Genomic DNA, 14305 nt, shown 5'->3' with positions numbered 1-14305 from the left:
CAGATGGCCAGCTCAGAGAGGTTTAACCAGGTAGGAGAGTGTGGCGCAGTGGTTAAAGCTACAGCCTCAGCACCTTGAGGTTATGGGTTCAAACCCACGCTGCTCCTTGTGACCGTGGGCAAGTCACTTAATGCCCCCCATTGCCCCAGGTACATTAGATAGATTGTGAGCCCACTGGGACAGACAGGGAAAAATGCTTGAGTACCTGAATAAATTCATGTAAACCATTCTGATCTCTCTTAGGAGAATGGTATCAAAAATTAAATAAATAATAGGAGCCTCTCCTGCTCACTTGAACCCTTTTGAATAGGGCCCTCTTTCTTTAGTCATTATTTTGATGATTTGTGTAGCACATATCAGTAACTTTACCTTTGATTCTTCTTCCAGTTGTCTCTTAAACTCTTCAATTTGTTGAGTAAATGCTTGCTTGCTTCTGGAGAGCTGGGATACAAGGCTTTCCCTTTCTTCTAGCTGACGAGCCAGTTCGCCTATCACCAAAGCAGGACAACATTAGACATAATGTCCTGGATAGTACCCAAAATCCATAATGCATAAAATATTCTGCATAATTCACGGGGTGTGTGTGGCGCAGTGGTTGGATCTACAGCCTCAGCACCCTGGGGGTGTGGGTTCAAACCCCGCACTGCTCCTTGTGACCCTGGGCAAGTCACTTAATCCTCCATAGCCCAAGGTACGTTAGATAGATTGTGAGCCCACCGGGACAGAGAGGGAAAATGCTTGAGTACCTGATTGTAAAAACCGCTTAGATAACCTTGATAGGCGGTATATAAAATCCTAATATGCACACCTGCACTTCACATACGTTTGGAGAATCAGAACCTTTAATCATGTGGAATATTTTTACACTGTTTAGTTAGCCTCCAGGGAAAAAATATCTAGCTGTCGATATTTGAAGAGATTTAACCGGCCAGAAATTACTCCTTTCCAGTTAAATAACTTGTGTGGGGCTATCCGGTGATATTTAGTGGCTTGTAACCAGTTAGGCCCAGATTCTATAAAAGACGCCTACTGGAAAGTGGGCGCAGTTATGGATGGATTGTGGGCAGATCTTGGGCGTGTTTTGCAGCCGGGCACCCGTATTTAGGCCAAGAAAATCCTGGCATAAATAGGGGGACGCCTAAGATTTTGACGCCTACTGGCACCTAAGTCCACTTTAGGCACCACTAGGTGCGATTTTATAAATGGCGCCTAACTTAAGATTGACGGCCGCTGTGCACCACATTCCTCGGCGCCTATTTTTCAGGTGCCATTTATAGAACCGGGGCCTTAGTGCCACTGAGTTTCACCGCAGACTGTTAAAGTGAAAGCCGGCTATTTTGTGGGTGATCTGGGGGCAGAGTCGGTAGGACTTGTATACTGTCTTTTTGTAGTTTTTCAACCACATTATGAGGTACTTGTGAGGTTTAGTGTTGATAGTCAACGCTTAACTGTCTGTTAAGCAGCCATATTGGAGCACATAAAACTCAGCGCTATTTTTATGAAATGTTGCTCAGGCACTTAAATGTTGAATATCGTACTTAACCAAGTAAGAGATAGCCAGCTGCATAAACCTGGATATTCAATGGCAGTGCTCAGACATGGCCTGGCATTAATTATCCTGGAATAATGCCGCCAGGGCTAAAAAAAACCCCACTCACCTTCGCCAGCTGAATATCAACTATTTAATTCATTGATGAATTATTTCTTATTATGGTCTTGATAGGCAGTGGTGTAACAAGGGTAGGAGGTGCCCGGGGTGGGGGCACCCCTGCCCCTCCCCCAACACCATACTTGCACCCTCCCATCCCCCCATACCTCTTTAAATCTTTGCCAGTGTCAGCAACTTCTCCGGCCTGCTGCTCGAGTCAGCATTGGCTTTTCCTCTGATGCCACTTCCTGGCCCTGCAACCTGGAAATGATTTCAGAGGGGAGCCAGGCCGGCATGAGCAGAAGGCCAGAGAAGTTGCTCATGAATTCAGACACAGTCTCTACCGGGAAACTGTTCCGCACATCTACCACCCTTTCTGTAAAAAAAAGTATTTCCTAAGATTACTCCAGAGCCTATCACCTCTTAACAACATCCTATGCCTTCTCATTGCAGAGTTTCCTTTCAAATGAAAGAGACTTGACTCATCCACATTTACATTATGTAGGTTTCTAAACATCTCTATCATATCTCCCCTCTCCCGCCTTTCCTCCAAAGTATCCAGATTGAGATCTTTAAATCTGACCCATACACCTTATGATGAAGACCACACACCATTTTAGTAGCCTTCCTCTGGACCGACTCCGTCCTTTTTATATCTTTTTGAAGGTGTGACCTTCAGAATTGTACACAATATTCTAAAAGAGGTCTCACCAAAGTCTTATACAGGGGCATCAATACCTCCTTTTTCCTACTGGCCATACCTCTCCCTTTGCAACCTAGCATCCTTCTAGCTTTCACCGTCACCTTTTCAACCTGTTTGGCCATCTTAAGATCATCATATACAACCACACCCATAATCACACATAAGTGCAGTATTCAGCACTTAACTGCATAAGGAGAGCTTTTGATGAGGTCTAATGTATGTAGTTAAATGCTGAAGAGCCCCAGAACGCACATTTAAAAAAAAAAAATCAGGTTTTGGCTTAGGCACTAACCACGGATATTTAGGAGAGGAATTCATGAAAGGGCGCTACTGCACTAGCGCGTGCTAAATGCTAAAGATGCACATAGGAATATAATGGGCGTCTTTAACATTTAACTTGCACTAATCATTGGTGCACGTTAACGCGATTAGCGCTTGCTAACGCAGTAGCACCCTTTGATGAATCCCCCCCCCCTTTAGTGGCACGATCCAGTTAAATGTTGCTGAATATTTGCGGTTAGCCCCAGAGAAGCGATTTAAATGGCCTCTCCTGGATTTAAATGGCCTCTTTTTTTAAAATTTTAGCCGGTAAATTTTTTTTTCCACTTAGTAAACCTAGCCCCTAGTCTGCAGCTTATTGGTTCTGTTCAAACGTGAGGGCTCCTTGCTGCTCGTTACCTGATTCAGTCTGCAGGCGGGCTTTCTGTATGGTCAGATCTGCCACAGCCCTTTGATTTTCTTCACTCTTGCTCTTTAGTTCGCTCAGCTGATCCTCCAATGTACGACACATTTTTTCAAGGTTTGCCTGAAAATCGCCAAGCAGCAGAATTGTTACCTCCCCCTCTGCACAGCACAGTATTCTGACTGACCAGGCAAAGGAAGTTGTCTTGCTTCTTGAATATTTATTAAACTAAAACTGCAAACATCATGGGATATTCCTGATACTGAGCTGCCTTTAAAAGAATCCTTCCCATGTCTGCATATTGTTTGGGTTACTAGAAGTCCGGAATTCCCCAGACATGTCCTTCTTTTTGAGGACATGTCCGGGGGTCCGGATGGATTTTCAAAACCTGGCACTATATCTGAGTTTTGAAAAACTGCCCAGGTAGCAGCGACGTTGGAACGCCATTGCATCACACCAGCGCATGCACAGATGCCCTCCCGACAAGCGACCAGGTTGAGGGGGGGGGGGCGGGGCTGGAGTAGGAACATTCCTCAGGCGGAATGGGGCGGACCTGGGGGCACGGCCATGGGTCCAGATTTTCATTCCTGAAAATCTGGTATCCCTACATAATATTTTAATCAAAAAGGCCAAGAAATGATGTCCAACTTATCTTAAATACACAGCAAGCTCCATTATTTCATGGTAAATGCAATGAATACTACTGATCCATCATAGTACATCATTACGTTAACTCCAAAGCTGAATATGCAGTTACTTTATTACAGCATCTGCATTTTTATATTCTTATTAGACTCTTATTGCTTCTATATCTCTCTCCGTAGCATGCAATTGGAGTCCAGCTTCTTCATGTATCGTGCACACCTGTGAACAGGTCACCCAGGTCACAGTAGTAATGACTGATGGTCCCCTTCCCTCTACTCTGTGCTCCCATATGAGCTAATATCTTGCCGCAAATCTTTCCCTTATCTTTTAATACAGAAATGCTGTACCTTTGTCTTAGAGACTGTCTCTAAGTTACTGGCAAGGTCATCAATCTCCATCCTTTGCTCACTCTTCTCCTTCTCCAGCTTCTGCTTCACACGCTGCAGATTGTCGACTTGCTCTCCAAACTCTGCCGTGCTGTCGGCATGCTTCTTCCGGAGTGTGGCCACGGTGGCTTCGTGCTGCAGCGTGACCTCTTCGAGATCGCGGCGCATTTTTTGGAATTCTGCCTCCCGTTTCTTGTTGAGTTCGATTTGTACGGATGTGGCTCCTCCAGCCTCTTCCAGCCGCTCACTGATCTCTTCCAGCTCCCGTGCGAGGTCAGCTCTCTGCTTTTCTACTTTTGCCCGGGTCGTCCTCTCTGCTTCAATTTCTTCTTCCAGTTCTTCAATACGAGCCTGCACAGAACAAGGGTTTTATGAGCTTCATTTCAAGCAGGACGTGGTTTTCAAAAGGGTACCTAGATATGAAACTACACATCAGCTCCCTAATTCTACAGAGAGCGCTGAAAATTGCACATGAAAATTTGGGCAGGTATGCAATTTGCATGTGTAACTCAATTGACTAACAAGCTAATTAGAGCCAATAATTGGAGCTTTAACAAGCAATTATTGGTGCTAATTAGAATCAATTACAAGTTAGGTGTGTAAATTTAGGTGCAGGATCCATCTAAATTTTACATATGAGTCAAAAAAGGGGCACAGAAATGAGTGGGTCCTGAGTGGATCAGGGCATTCCTGTAAGTTAGGCACGTAATTATATAATATGGGCATCCACTCATAACTTTAGGTGCAGGCATTTGTGCCACATTATCATTAGTGCAAATGGCTGCACCTAAAGTTAGGCACAGTTCCCGGGTGTCAGAGCTATTCTGTAAACTACACCTAACTTTAAGTGCGGTTTATAGAATAGCGTCATCTATAGAATTTACCCCCAAGGAGCTAAAGTCATTTTTGCACATAGGAGGCCTGTAATAATATTCTGACTTGCATAAAAGTATATATATTGATATGATGGCAAATATTTTGCTGGTAAGCTTTGGTGGAGCATGGGAAGATTTGCAACTATACACGTGAATGTTAAAATCTATCACTTCTAGGCGTAGACATTTATATCTCCTCTTGGGCAAGTGTAAATATCTGCATGTGAAGAGTAGGCATGATTTTATAAAGACACCTAGTCTCCCAGTGGCGTAGTAAGGGGGGGCGGTCCACCCCAAGCGCTGTCTTGGTGGGGGCGCCAGACCCGTCCTCCTCTCCGCTCCCCTCTTGTTCCTTCTGACCCCCCTGCCGCACGCGTGTATGCCTCTTCCCTTCCCCCATATCCCTTTAATTTTCCTAGCGCGAGCAATATCATGAACTTGCTGCCCATGTCGGGGTCGGCTCTCTCTGATGTCACTTCTGGGTCCCATGTTTAGGAAGTGATGTCACAGGAAGAGCTGACACCAGTGCGGGCAGCAAGTTTGTGATGCTGCTCACACCAGGAAAATTAAAGAGGTACTGGGGAAGGGAACAGGCGCACACAGCAGGGAGGGTCGGGAAGGAGTGGGGGTGGAGAAGAGGGCGGGGGAGGAACACCATCTTCCCTCTCTATGCCACTGTAGTCACCTATATGTCTTTATAAAATAGCACCTATGTAAGTGCCTACTTGTCCTCTTAAACTAGAAACCCCCCTTATAAAATTATTCTCTATATGTCCTGTTCTCTTGCCACAATAATTTGGGGGTTATTAATGAACCAAGAATGTGAGAATAAAGAAAGGCAAAGAGGATTGAAATAGACATAGAGGGAAAGTGTTGGCAGACAAGTCGCATATCCTATAAATGGTGCCTTAACTTAGGTGCTGGCAGGTGCCTACTGATGCCTAAGCGCAAAACACCATTTAAAAGACTCTTAAAACAAATTTCAAGGTGCCTACTAGCGCCTGAAAAACGGCACTGGATTCGCACCTACAAAGGTGCTTTATGACGCTTAATGCCACTTAATGCCGCTTAATGCAGGTGTGGCTAATGCCGGAAGTGGCGTTAGGTGTTGTAAAGCACCTCTGTAGGCGCGATTCACATAAAAGATAGACGCTGGAAATGTGGGCCTCGAAAACCCTGGCCTACGTTTCCGGCATCTAACTTTCCCAAAGGCCCGTTTCTACGAACGGCGCCATCGCGCGATCGACACGCAATTGGCGGATGCTTTAGGGTGGCCGCCGGCAACTGCGCCGTTTATAGAATCCGGGCCTAAGAGGGCATCTAAGCAAAAGCAAAATAATGTAAGGAATGATTCATCTCGTGTGCTTTTGGGAACAATGTTTGTGCCACTTACCTGGAGCTCTTTGATTTTCTTTTGGAACTGAGACCCCATATTTTGTTCATCCTCAACTTTGCTTAGCAGCTGGCTGAGCTCAAAGTCCTTCCTGTAAGAAGATAATTAGGAAGAAATGGTCTCAAGATTCAGGTCTTGTCATTGCAATAATTTTGCAGTGCTCTAGTGCTTTTCCTCCTGATATATTTCATTGTGTCTCGTATGGGCATGGACAGAACGATTATCAGACCAATAATAATAATAACAGTGTATATACCGCAGGACCGTGAAGTTCTATGCAGTTTACAATGATTAAAAGTTACAGCTTGAGTAGTACTAACAGAGTTAAGATTAGCGATCAGTTATTGTGGAGAAAGATTGTTCCGTATAGCTGCCTAATAGCTGCATTACGTAGAATGAATAAAGGTTACTAGATGAGACAGTAGGGAAACTTCCCTCTCAATGCCTACTTCTGTCTATGCCAAAAAGAGGCAAGAGAAGTAACAGGATTGGGATGGGAACAGGGAAGTATATTCATGATTATTTCACCTTGGGTACTTTGCACATGCAGTAGAAAGGCACTCTATACTCCAGGGGGTATTTCTATAAAGTGCATGCTAACATTTAGGGGGAAAGTCTGTAAAAGGTGTCTAAACTGATAGACACCTATCTCTTGTAAATCACACTTACAGAATCACGCCTCTTAAAGCTTAGGTGCCTGTAACGTAGGCCAGGGTTTTAAATGCCTACATTATAGGTGCCAGTCCTTTAGAGAATCGTGCCTAGTGGCGCCTAAGTACTTCTCTGCCCCTCAACATGCCTACTTTGGGGTTAAGTGCCTCTATGCGCCATGCGATAAGCGCCTATCTTTTGTAGAATCGCATTGAAGAAAATAGGCACCTAACATTCAATTCATTTTTAGTTTTTCAATTATGAGTTTGTTAACGCTCATAATTGAAGTCAATTTACTAATTAAGTTAGGCGCTAACCTTAGGCTCCTCTTATAGAATCTCTTCCTTAATGTCGATTATGCGCTTTAAATGATTGTTTTGCTATGCCTTGTTTTGCGCTGTTATATAATTCAATAAAAAGGACTGAACTTATAACAGAATAATGGTTTATACGTATGTTGATGTGCCAAAATTCCATCTAAGCGCTATTCTGTAAAAATGCGCATTGCAAATATCTTACACAATGTGCATTTTACAGGTAGGCATATACAGTATAGAGGCGGAGTTTCAGTGGAGCATGGGAGAGACTATAAGGTTTGTATCTTTGACATTTAGGTGTGAGATTTTGCATCAGCTTTATGGCTGGTGTCAGTACTTATCTAAATTATAGGCACATATTACACCTGTTACATTAGTATTCTATATAGGAAAGTAGGTGCCTAGGTGAAGAGTTCATCAAAGGGCGCTAGCACCATTAGTAGCATGCACTAACAGATTTAGCACATATTACCAATTAGTGCACACTGAATGCTAACACGCCTATTATATTCCTATGGGCGTCTTTTTGTTTACTGCATGCTAATTGTTAGGGTATGCTAAATCTGTTAGCACCCCTTGTTGAATCCAGCCCCCCCCCCCTCGTAATATAGATGCCCATTTACAGAATTTCTCCCAGCTGATATGTTGGTATGACAACTATTGCATGAGGTACATTTGCATTCTGTTGTAATGCTATGTTAAATGGTCCTTTTAGTGTTTCTCCTACTTCTTTAGTTTCTCATCCAGTTGCTGCTTGTCATTTTCTAAATCCATGATGGTCTCCTGAGCCAGTTTTAGGTCACCTTCCAGCTTCCTCTTTGATCTTTCCAAATCCATGCGCACTTTCTTTTCTTGCTCTAAAGAACCTTCCAGCTACAATATAAAGATGAATTCTATGTCACTGTCTGCAATTTACTGGGATAAAAGTACCAAGTTCTCAGCTAGGCAAAGATCTAGCATGGTGGCACTTGGTATATCCTCATAGTCTAGGTTTAATGACATACATTTAAGAGTGTTCCTGAAGATTCGGTCAGAGAAACACCATCTGCCCAAAAAGATGGCACCGGGTATTTTCATGAAGAAATAATTTTCTGAAGTAATATTTAGGCGGCAACTACATTGGTTTGACTGTTTCCAGCAAACATAACCAGGATGCTCAGCCCATGCCTGTAGGCATTACTTCTAGCCAGTAGTGTAGTAAAGGTAGGAGGCGCCTGGGGTGGTGATGCCCCCCTGCTACTTCCCTGCCCCCACACCAAACTCACGCCCTCCCTTCCCCATACCTCTTTAAATCATCTCCGGCCTGATACTCGTGCTGTTGTTGGCTTCCCCTCTGATGTCATTTCCTGGCCCTGCGACCAGGAAGTGATATCCAAGGGGAGCCAGGCTGGCGTGAGCAGCAAGCAGAAGTTGCTTATGCTGGTGAAGACTTAAAGAGGTATGAATGTGGCATGGGGGATGGAGAGGTGCCGGCCCCCACCAAGATGGCACCCAGGGCAGTCTGCCTCCCCCCCTCCTTACTATGCCTCTGCTCTAGCCTGGTTTCCTGTAGGGCAGGGGTGTCCAACCTGCGGCCCGAGGGCCGCATGAGGCTCCGTGAAGTATTTTGTGTGGCCCCGGTTGAGGGTAATGCAGTGTTTTCCTCTGCTGTCCCTGGGTGTTTACCGTCTTGCCGGCTCCCTCCTCTGTCTTGTTGCAGCGTTTGCGCGTTTGTGCAGCCCCAGAAACATTTTTTTCGACCAATGCGGCCCAGGGAAGCCAAAAGGTTGGACACCCCTGCTATAGGGAAACTAATTACATAAGATCTTCATATCTGTGTGATAGTCCTCAAATTCTTAACAAGGAATTCTAGATACCGTAGGTCAGCTCCACTCAATGAGGCATTCCTTATTTTCATTAAAACATTTTAACATGGGTTCCCATAAACCCCAACATTGCTGAATGACTGTGCCCGTGCTGTGGATTTTTGTCAAATGATGCCTTCTCATAAATCTTTTTTTTCCAGTCTGTGTAAACACCATTCAAAACCCGGAAAAAAAAAACCACAAAACATTTTCTGGCTGCCTATCTCTAATCTTGGATGCTGGGGTAGAAAAATTGTATTCTGGATTTTATATCTCAAGCCCTTTGTTCCAAGGCATAAAAGCTGTACTGCTATGCAGAGAGACTGGGTGTCCTGATCCCCGATACCCTAAGTACAGGGATTGCACTGCTGATAGAGCACTCTGAGCCCTGCAGGGCTCGCTCAAGAGACCGTGGTGCCTGAACACACTTTTTCATTGGAGTCCCTCCCCCCCCCTGCGATCTGATATCTGTGCCTCTGCTCTGTCCCTCCCTCCCTCCTCATCTGTAATCGAGTAACACCCCCTCTTTCTCAAGTCCCTCTCCCCACTACTGCTAGACCAGATGCGACGCTGGCTCAGGGTGCTGGTGATAAAGTACACCAAAATCTCAGTCTGGTATCTATCCCTGTAGGAGTCTGAAGGCAGACTGAACTAGGATTTTGGAACCCTTTATCACTAGTTCCCTGGGCCTGAGTCTCACTTGAGAACCCAGGAGAGAGAATCCTTGTTGCTAGGGTTACCATACGTCTGGATTGTCCCGGACATGTCCTCCTTTTGTGGACATGTCCGGGGATCCGGATGGCTTTTCAAGACCCGGCACTTTGTCCAGGGTTTGAAAAGCCTCCTCTCAATCGCATCAGGCAGGAGGCAATCCGCGCATGTGTGGATTGCTTCCTGTCTGATCAAAGCAGGCGGGGGTTCAAAGAAGCTTTGGATAGGTACTTGGAAGACAAAGGGATTGAGGGGTACAGATAAGAGTAGAGGTAGATTATAGGGATGGGATTAGAGATAAGTTACAAAATTAATCAGGGACCACTGTTCAGGCACTAGGCCTGATGATCCGCCGCGGGAGCGGACCGCTGAGCAAGATGGACCTCTGGTCTGACTCAGTGGGGGCAACTTCTTATGTTCTTATGGTGGTGGGACTGGGAAAGAGATGACCAGGCCTGGGGGCGGGTCATGATGTCTGGATTTTATAATCATAAAATCTGTCAAAACTGCTTATTGCAGACAGACTACATCCACCCAAAAAAGCGCTTACATCGTCCACTTGCTGCTCCAGCTTGACTTTGGCCTTTGTCAGGGTGTTGACTTTATCCTCCTCTGCCTGCAGGTCATCCAGGGCCTGTTGATGAGCCTCCTGCAGTGCTTTCTTCTCTTTGGTCAGTTTTGCAATTGTTTCATCCAGAACTGCCATTTCCTCAGTTAGATTTTTCACCTAAATAAAAATATCAATATAGATACAAGCAATGATTAATCCTATCGTAAATTGTGTCAGTTAAAATTAGGTTATATGACTATCCCCCTTGCTTTCTCAAATCAAAGTGGGTGTTGCTGTACTTGGCCTGTTACAGAAAATAGTGGAAACTGGAATGATGAGCATTGAAGGGGAAGAAATAACGAAACAGGCACATTTACCATCAGTAACATAGTAGCATAGTAGATGACGGCAGATAAAGACCCGAATGGTCCATCCAGTCTGCCCAACCTGATTCAATTTAAATTTTTTTATTTTTTCTTCTTAGCTATTTCTGGGCAAGAATCCAAAGCTTTACCCTATACTGTGCTTGGGTTCCAACTGCCGAAATCTCTGTTAAGACTTACTCTAGCCCATCTACACCCTCCCCAGCCCATCCTCCACCAAACGGCCATATACAGACACAGACCATGCAAGTCTGCCCAGTACTGGCCTTAGTTCAATATTTAATATTATTTTCTGATTCTAAATCCTCTGTGTTCATCCCATGCTTCTTTGAACTCAGTCACAGTTTTACTCTCCACCACCTCTCTCGGGAGCGCATTCCAGGCATCCACCACCCTCTCCGTAAAGTAGAATTTCCTAACATTGCCTTTGAACTTTGTATTACTCTAGGAAGCACTGCACCTGGAGCAAGTCAACCAAGTGTATGGAAATATATGCTGTACCTTGTTTTCTGTAGCATGTTTCTCCTTCTCCACCTTAGCCAATGTCAGCTCAAGATCATCAATGTCTTTCTTCAGCTCAGAGCACTCATCCTCCAGTTTCCTTTTCCTGGCTGTCAGTTCAGCATTAGATTCTTCTTCATCTTCCAACCTCTCGTTCAGTTCCTTAATCTTTGCCTCAAGCTGGATTTTAGCTTTAATCAGCTGGTCACATCTTTCCTCAGCATCTGCCAGATTTTCAGTTTCCTGTTAAGAAAATGGAAGGGTTTTATTTCCCCCCTATTATTATTGTTGCTATCGAGTAATTGATATATATATTATAGTATAAATTGTTTGGTTACAAATGATTATATTCTTTCAGTCTGTTATTAATGAGGAAACAACTTGCAAATGTGGCAACTAGTACAAAATACCTGCCCGTATTAGCAATAATATTGAGGATAGCTACGTACAGACTGCACTTGGAGTTGGAGGTCATTCTTCTCTTGCAGGACAGCCACCATTTTTTCCTCCAGCTCCTTCCTCTTTGCTTCTGATTTTTCAAAATTCTCTTTTAATTTTTCAAACTCCTCTTTCATGTTCTGCATTTCCTTCTCAGATTCTGCACTCTTCAGCAGAGGCTTAATCTTGAAGTACAGCTTCATCCATGGCCAGTGTTTGACATTCATGAAGGAGCGGATGTTGTACTGAAGGCAGAAGATTGCTTCCCTGAGGAGAGGGAAACAATAGCATTGCATTTGAAATTAGGGGGGGTCTAACTGGGCCACAGGGAGGCCCCAAGCTTGGCCAAAACTGAAAAAGGCACAGCCTGCGAGTGAGCACTGAGGCCCCCTCCCAGATTTCTGCTCCAATCTCCAGCATGTCTAACTCTGGCCCTGGCATTTAAATAATGACCAGTTTATATTCAACCAGTAGTGGCCAGTATTTCTTTAAACACTGACTACTGCTGGCTAATTTAGGCACAGATATTCAGCATCTGGGAATTGCACGGAATATTCAGGTCTTTTGCAATGCCTGAAATTTATGTATGGCCGATATTAAGTGCCATACCCTCACAGTAAATGGGCATACTTAGGACTGCCTTTGTGTGTTTCTATATGCCCTATTAGCAACATAGGCATTAGCACTGAATATCAGGGTCCACATAGCTCCGAACTTTTCCCTGACTCCATTCCCAGACTGCCCCGGCACTTTCTGGCTAGTGTTATGCAGTCATGCCGGATTTTCAGCAACACGCACCATGATTTAACGAGACTGGAGCTGCTTCTGCCTGGTGAAATCATTCTTTACTATCAACCGCAGAAAGAATATCTTTAATTCAACGCTAGGACCTGAGGGTTTGGAGAGTCTGCATTTTGTTTTGAGAAAAGAGGGGAGTCTTAAGGATCTTTATTTTCTAAATCTTATCCCCATTTCAACTGCCAGAACCATAATCTCATCTCTGTCCAGGACAATTCTAAAAACTTTCAGCATTGACCTTATGGACAGACATAAGTAAGAAGCAACATAGACTTAAGAAGCAGCATAGATTTATCAGAGGAACGTCTTCCCAAACTAATTTGTTAGTTATTTACAAAAGTATTTTTAAAAATGCCGGAATGAAGATGAGCCATGTTATAATGTTATCTGGATTTTCTGAAAGTATTTGACAAAGTCCTCCATAAAAGACTTCAGGGGAAAATAAAAATAATGTCCCTTTCTGAACTGTAAGTTGGTTAAAAGATGCAAAACAAAGAGTACAACTAAGGGGTCCTTATACTAAGGCACGCTAGCCATTTTAGCGCACGCCAAATGCTTACGCATCCATAGAATATAATGGACACGTTAGCATACGCTATAACGGCTAGCACGCCTTAGTAAAAGGACCCCTAAATGAGCTGTTTTCTCAACAGAGAAAGATAAATAGTGGAGTGTCCAAGGGACCAATGCTGTGTAGCAAATTAGTCAATAATTTGGAAATAGGACTAAGTGAAGTGAACAAATTTGCAGATGGCATAAAATTAGTCAAATCGTTCATAGGTGGATTATAAGAAACTGCAGGAGAACCTTGCCAGATTAGAAGTCTGGGCCTCCAAAGGCAGATGAAATGTAATGAGCACAGACGCAAAATGATACACAGAGGGAAAAATAATCCTAAATATAGGTACACACAAAAGCAACTAGAATGATAGGAATTATTAGGCGAGGAATGGAAAATAAAACAATGGATGTCATAATGCCTCTATATCAACAGCACCTTGAGTATTGCGTATGTTCTAGATATAGGGCCAGGGGTTGTTATGTTCAACAGGTTTCGCTAAAGTACTTCTTCAAGAACACACCCCTTTAAATATGCCGTTGCCACCATCTAACTCTAACTGTTCCCCAGACCAAGATCCTTGGCTGAGTGGACAATCAATTATACATGCGGCTTTTAAGCTAAGTTAAATGATTTATACTCTCTTCTGAGTTAAAGTTAGTAAAATAATATAATGAAATATAGAATTATAAGGACTGATGAAGAATTGGCATGTAAAGCTTAGGGCTATGAAAGCAGTATTGAGCCCTGAGTAGTCCAGGGAAGTATTGAATTGTGTGCTTGGGGGAATTTTACTTACAGTAATAACATCATGGCATGTCCCCTAATCTTTGTACTTTTGGAAAGAATAAACAGATTTGCATTTACCTGTTCTACTTATTTCAGGCCTGTATCAAATCTCCCCTCAACTTTCCCTTCTTTAAATTAAGGGGTCCTTTTACTAAGGCGTGCAAGTACGTCTTAGCATGTGCTAAATATTAGCACGTGCTACATGCTAATAATACGTGGCAACGCATACATAGGATATAATGGACGCGTTAGCACACATTAGCATTCAGCGTGTGCTAATTTTTAGCGTGCCTTAGTAAAAGGACCCCTAAGCCTTTCCTCATACAAGAGTCATTCCATTCTCTTTATCATTTTGGTTGCTCTTCTCTGTGACATACAATGACCAGAACTGCACAAAATACTCAAGGTGCAGTCACACAATGGAGCAATCCT

General features: G+C 43.7%; 1 protein-coding gene across 2 annotated transcripts in view; it reads right to left on the bottom strand.

Moving 5' to 3' along the window:
• The window catches only part of LOC117368283 (myosin-3), a 67318-nt gene that overhangs the window by 18011 nt on the left and 35002 nt on the right, over nucleotides 1-14305 (bottom strand). For both annotated transcript variants that reach the window (XM_033961787.1, XM_033961788.1), the window contains exons 21-28: nucleotides 11739-11994; nucleotides 11290-11532; nucleotides 10406-10582; nucleotides 8028-8173; nucleotides 6333-6423; nucleotides 4026-4415; nucleotides 3030-3156; nucleotides 370-488 (exon numbers count right to left, since the gene is read on the bottom strand). In XM_033961787.1, the coding sequence (XP_033817678.1) occupies nucleotides 370-488; nucleotides 3030-3156; nucleotides 4026-4415; nucleotides 6333-6423; nucleotides 8028-8173; nucleotides 10406-10582; nucleotides 11290-11532; nucleotides 11739-11994 (1549 nt within the window). The remainder of the gene's footprint in view (nucleotides 1-369; nucleotides 489-3029; nucleotides 3157-4025; nucleotides 4416-6332; nucleotides 6424-8027; nucleotides 8174-10405; nucleotides 10583-11289; nucleotides 11533-11738; nucleotides 11995-14305) is intronic.

The sequence above is a fragment of the Geotrypetes seraphini genome, chromosome 10, assembly GCF_902459505.1.
Source record: "Geotrypetes seraphini chromosome 10, aGeoSer1.1, whole genome shotgun sequence".
In the NCBI taxonomy this organism is placed as follows: domain Eukaryota; kingdom Metazoa; phylum Chordata; class Amphibia; order Gymnophiona; family Dermophiidae; genus Geotrypetes; species Geotrypetes seraphini.
The sequence above is the reverse complement of the archived record's forward strand: the minus strand, read 5'-3'. Positions and strand labels throughout refer to the sequence as shown.